The sequence below is a fragment of the Drosophila melanogaster genome, chromosome 3R, assembly GCF_000001215.4.
Source record: "Drosophila melanogaster chromosome 3R".
Classification (NCBI taxonomy): domain Eukaryota; kingdom Metazoa; phylum Arthropoda; class Insecta; order Diptera; family Drosophilidae; genus Drosophila; species Drosophila melanogaster.
Window position 1 is genome coordinate 22,491,648 of NT_033777.3, and position 5,567 is coordinate 22,497,214.

At 42.8% G+C, this 5,567-nt stretch overlaps 2 protein-coding genes across 3 annotated transcripts; both read left to right on the top strand.

The window, feature by feature from the left end:
• The first annotated feature begins 181 nt into the window (after positions 1–181).
• On the top strand, positions 182–734 carry tHMG1 (testis-enriched HMG-box-containing protein 1). Its single transcript, NM_142798.2, has one exon. The coding sequence runs from the start codon at positions 280–282 to the stop codon at positions 658–660; it is 381 nt and encodes a 126-aa protein (NP_651055.1). The 5' UTR covers positions 182–279; the 3' UTR covers positions 661–734.
• A 571-nt stretch (positions 735–1,305) lies between these two features.
• Positions 1,306–2,099, top strand: tHMG2 (testis-enriched HMG-box-containing protein 2). Of its 2 annotated transcripts, NM_001170218.2 has the most exons (2): positions 1,306–1,371; positions 1,616–2,099. In NM_001170218.2, the coding sequence occupies exons 1-2, from the start codon at positions 1,369–1,371 to the stop codon at positions 2,015–2,017; spliced, it is 405 nt and encodes a 134-aa protein (NP_001163689.1). In that variant the 5' UTR covers positions 1,306–1,368; the 3' UTR covers positions 2,018–2,099. The 2 variants fall into 2 exon arrangements, with proteins under 2 accessions (NP_001163689.1, NP_651056.1); NM_142799.2 differs by lacking the exon at positions 1,306–1,371 and having other exon boundaries at positions 1,512–2,099.
• Positions 2,100–5,567: the final 3,468 nt, after the last annotated feature.

Genomic DNA, 5,567 nt, shown 5'->3' on the forward strand with positions numbered 1-5,567 from the left:
AGGGAACCCTGGTTGAGCATCAGGTAACGGTTTTTTAAATATTAATTCAAGATTATTATTAATTATTAATTATTAATTATAAAATTGTGCTTTCTGATGGAGTAAAAGTATTCAGTAGGCATTGACTTTGATTTCGCATTACATATCGTGTGCTCTGTAAGATATTTTCAGTTTACCTCTTGATCTCAACGATATACAGCCCAAATCGAAGCATTTCTTACATCTACAACAAATTGTTAAAGTAAACATTTTTTTTAACTTTTATTTATTACGATAAAGATGTCAGACTGCGGAGCGCGCCCCAAAAAACCCATGAGCGCCTTCATGTTGTGGATGAATTCCACCGGGCGGAAGCACATAAAAGCGGAGCATCCCGATTTTAGTGTCCAAGAAGTGTCTGTGAAGGGCGGAGAGATGTGGCGAGCCATGGCCGATGAGGACAAGATCGTGTGGCAGGAGTCGGCCACCACGGCAATGGCCGAGTACAAGGAGAAGTTGAAGCAGTGGAATTTCCCCAAGGAGCACCGCTTTTCGGACACGCAATGTATTTGTTCCTCAAATACTAACCAATGCCCCACCCTTTTTGTGTACGACACCATGGATGACTCGATGACTCCGATCTGCAGGAAGTGCTTATCAAAGACCAGGTGCCTTCACTAAGCGTTTACTACATTTGTTAATTTATTGTTGTACTAAAATCCACAAGCTAATATAAATTTGTTTTTGATAAATTTAAATATTAACACTTTTCGTAGCATACATACAGAAGCGCACCATCAGCCGAAAATGCTTGGCTGTACTCTCCAAGTTTTCCATGTCCTATCTCGCGGGTCTTGGACCAGTATGGCCAACAAAAATCTGTGAAAGCACTTTGCTGGCGGCTTGTTAAAAAAGAGGGAAAACGAATGAAAAACTCGCTAGCCATCAGCGTTTCAACGGTTTGGGGTCCTTTTTTCATAGTTACCTTATTGAATTTTAAAGATCGCACAAAGTATGCCGTGTTACATGCATAATGAGTTACTATAGTGGCTATGGCCTACGAATACGAACGGCTGGGAAAGTGAAAACGTGATTGCATGGCAGGAACATAAATTAAAACTTTGCCTTTTAACTCAATTAACAATGTGGTGTGCGCAGAAAAAAAAGGGAAAACAGTGAAAGTTATTTACTATTTTTAATGGAAAGTTATTTGTAATTACCTACTCAAACTGGCACTAATTAGCGCGAGTTTTTAACTTTTCTTACTTTCACAAAGTTCGCGGAATTAATCCAGGCTATACAGTATTTTTCAGCAGCACATTCAAAGCCACCTTACAGATATTGCTGGAAACCGATAACCGATTGTTTTGGAAGCCCTGGTTGAAAATCATGGTAACGCTTTTTTAAATACTAAATATTGGTGCCTTAAAAATATGCCCTATAATAAATTAAAACTATTCAGTAGGCATTGACTTTGATTTCGCATTACTTATCATGTGCTCTGTAAGATATTTTTAGTTTCGTCTGGATCTCAACGATATTCAGTCCAAATCGTAGAATTTCTTACATCTACTACAAATTTTCCAATTAAATTTTTAAAGTAAACATTTTTTAACATTTATTTATTACGATAAAGATGTCAGACTACGGAGCACGCCCCAAAAAACCCATGAGCGCCTTCATGTTGTGGATGAATTCCACCGGGCGCAAGAACATAAGAGCGGAGCATCCCGATTTTAGTGTCCAAGAAGTGTCTGTGAAGGGCGGTGAGATGTGGCGAGCCATGGCCGATGAGCACAAGATCGTGTGGCAGGAGTCGGCCAGCAAGGCAATGGCCGAGTACAAGGAGAAGTTGGAGAAGTGGAATGCCTTCAAGGAGCACCAGACGGAGTCGTTTCCCCATATCTATGAAGCTCCGTTGTCCTCTCGATTCTCAAAAACTAACCAAAGGCCAACCCTTTTTGTGTACGACAGCAAGGATGAAGCAATGGCTCCGATCTGCAGGACGTGCTTCTCAAAGGCCAAGTGCTTTCACTAAACGTTTGCTAAATTATTGTTTAGTCACAAACAACCAGCAAAAGTTGCGAGATGTTGTTCAATAAATTTAAATATTTATATTCAACTTGCTTACAACAAGTGTGCCCAGAAATCTTGTGTTTGGACTTTGGCTTTCCCTTCTTCCGGCTCACTTTCATTCCCCACCAAAAGCCAATTGGGTTTTTGTTCTTCTTGCTGGCCCAAAGTGCCATGTTTTTGTACTGGCTGGTTTTTCTGCTCCATGCAATTAAAGCTGCCTGCTCCATTTTTTCAATCCTACACTGTGGCGTCTGCTGTGGGCCATGTGAAACAAAGACAAATTGTCTTTGTGCAGGCAGCACTAACACTTGCGGTCAAGAAAATTATATCCAAAAATTTTCCTTCCAAGCTGTTAGCAACTATATGATCTCGTTACCTAGTCTTTCACTACCTTATGGTGTGATTGTTTCGGCACTATTTAAACCTACATATATATTCATACATATGTATATATGGGTACGTACCTGCAGCTGATAATTGCAGTGGAAAAAGCAGCAATGGCAACTGCCTCCTGCAATAAAAGTCACAATGGCGACAGCTCACGACACATTGCTCTTGCCCCACCCATTCCCAACTTTCACCTTTCTCCCGAATGTGTGTGTGTGTGTGAGGGTGATTGACGGCCGACGGGCTTTCTCATGTGTGTCGTGGCTGTAGTTATTGTTGAATTCAATTTGCCGTAAATGTATTGTTGGCCTGACTCGGCGCTCGGGACTTGTGGTCGCTTCTGTTGCCTTTGGTTACAGCTCATTAGCAGCAGCTCAAATACACAGAAGACGAAATACACACACTCACACACACACTCAAGCAAACCAGAAAACACACAGATAACGCCTTCGGTTTACTTAAATTCAACGAGTTCCCAGCGCCACGATCGCATAAAAATAGCTTACAGTGAACCATATATATGTTATTCATAATTTGCAATGCCTCTAAAACTCATGTAAGGAAAGGTATTAATAGTATTAACCATTAAACAAATTTAATCCAATAAATACTATGTTTATTGCATCCACTAAATACTGTTCCATATATCAAGGCTTAACCGTAGAAGCAACAGCCATAAAGTCCGGCTGATTGCAAACAATTCCGATTGATTTATTGTGGCAATGGTTAATACGATTAAGCGATTCGGGTCCGCAATGGCAGAGAAACAAAAGCCCAGTGCTCGCTGGCCATCACAATGGGTCCCACCTGTACCCGTGTGTGTGTGCGTGCGAGAGAGAGAGAGAGTGTGTGTGTGTGTGTGTGTGTGTGTAAGGCGGGTGAATATGTGTGCGAGAGCTGGAGCTCAGCGGCTTTAATTGCCAGTCGGTTGGGCTCAGTTTGTCTCGCCGCACGTTGCTGTGGATGGGAATGTGGACATGAAAGTGGATGTGGTTGGGATTTATGCTTGTTCTACATGCATGTTGTACAAACAATTTAGCCGTAACTGCGACACACACAGAGGCAAATATAGCCTGCCTCAACACTCACACAGACACAGACATGTACGATGGGAACTCAGTATGCGTGCTGGACGACCTCCATTTAACACCAAACGTGTCATTTGTGGCCATTTGCTGGTTGCCGTTGGTACCCACACACATACAGATGGGCGGATAAATGTGCTTCGCTGCTTTATGAGGCTCTGGCTGCGTTTTGTGGTCTATTAAGTGGCTCGCACTAAACCAAAAAATGTGCCATCATCTTTACGCGACTTGTGCAACACGGCGTATGAGCGTTATGCCTCAAGTGAGCAACAAGCGGCGGCGAATATCCGTCCGTTAAGCTTAAGTTCTCATCCGGATGGCTACTAAAATGCCTGAGTGCATGGCGCAGCTTGAAAAAAGGGGGAGTGCGTAAACTAAAGTTCATTAAGAGTAAAATCTGAGTACCAACATCACAAATATTTCAACTCAAAGCTGTCGAACACTTCACTCTGAAGGCGCAGTAAAGCAAAAGATTGGTTTTTATCTTTGGCGGTAAAACTACCTACGACGAATGATGGTTTATCTTGATCCACAATTTTAGGACTCTAATTAACCCACCACCGCTGCAACGACATCCATACAATACCCTTGAGCCGAGGAGCATAATAAAAACTGAGAAGGATTAGGAAGCTTTGCAGGAAGAGATGATTAGGAACCGCACCTAATAAAAAGACACGGTACTTGCTAGGAAGTACTATTAGCATCTTATGGCAATTTGCAATGCCTTTGCTAAAATAAAATAATATATACTTTACACTTTGTACATTAAGGTACCAAAATAACGAATTAGGTACACTCACCTACACTCGACGCATCTCTAGCCAGAAAGAAGATGTTTACGACTCAGCCCGCTGTGCATGCAACCTGGTAAGAAGGCGGAGAGTCCGGCGGAGAAAGCTGAGATGTCGACGGCATCGCCCACGCCTCAGATAAAAGCGTCTAAGAGAAAGTTTCGCCCGCCGCCGGAAAAGGACACGAAGCAACAGTAGACCAGTAAGCCAAGGCAACGGACACCGTGTGCCACATGTATTGCCACATGGGTTGCATGGAGCTGTCTATTTGCGCTTAAGCCCGCTCCAGGTTATGTATGTGTGTGTGTATTAAAAGGCCATAAAAAGCTGGCCAGGAATGTCAATGCCTGGTTGGCTTGGTGGGCTGGCACGGCTTATGGCTGGGTGGAAAAAGTGAGCAGCTCACCGCTGCGCTGAGCGATGCACAGATAAACAAGTAAACAAATTAATAAAAGGCAAATAATGAAACAAGACGGAAACACGAGTCATAAATTAAATACCAACAGCGAAAATTACCTATCCAACGGCGACTCGAAAACTCCGAGACGAACGCCAACCAAATTGTCCTCTTTGCGTTGTGGTTGTCAATTTTTCGTGGCATACACACAGACGCCCGCCATCAGCCGAAAAAGTTTGGTAAAAGAAAGAAGCCTGGCCGGTAGGAGTAGGAGCAGGAGCAGGAACAGGAGCAACTGGGTGCCAGCACGAATAATCTACTAGCGATTTATTTCAGACGGAGACGGAGTCGCAGTCGGCTCCGTTGCCCCAGCTGCTATTTTGGTTACTTCTTTTATACACAAATACCCAAAGATTTGGGGGCATGTTGGGTTCTAGGAAAAAAAAACAAACATATTCATTATATGCTTCTTAGAAACGAATTGCAGTTAAACCTAAAGCTTAACTATTTGATATTGCTATGTTTTTTGACGTCCTCAAATAATATTAAATGTAAAGAAAATACAATATAGCAGGGAAACCCACATATAAATACTATATTTAATTATATTGTAATAAACATCGATTAAGTCCATTAAGTCTGGATTTGAGAATATACCCGGCGGACCTTAAGGAATCCAGTAGTCGGTTCACTCGGCCGTGGCATATCTACTTGTTCATATTTCTAATTCTGCTTACTTTTAGGCAGCAACGATGGATCCGACGGATGGATGGAGGACGACGACGCAGTCGCTCGGATTCGCCGTCGCTGTCGGCAGGCAGCCGTGATGGAAACTCGGCTCCTGGTCGGCAG

Coding starts and splice junctions, on each gene's coding strand:
- tHMG1 (NM_142798.2), top strand. CDS start 280: ATGTCAGACTGCGGAGCGCGCCCCAAAAAACCCATGAGCGCCTTCATG.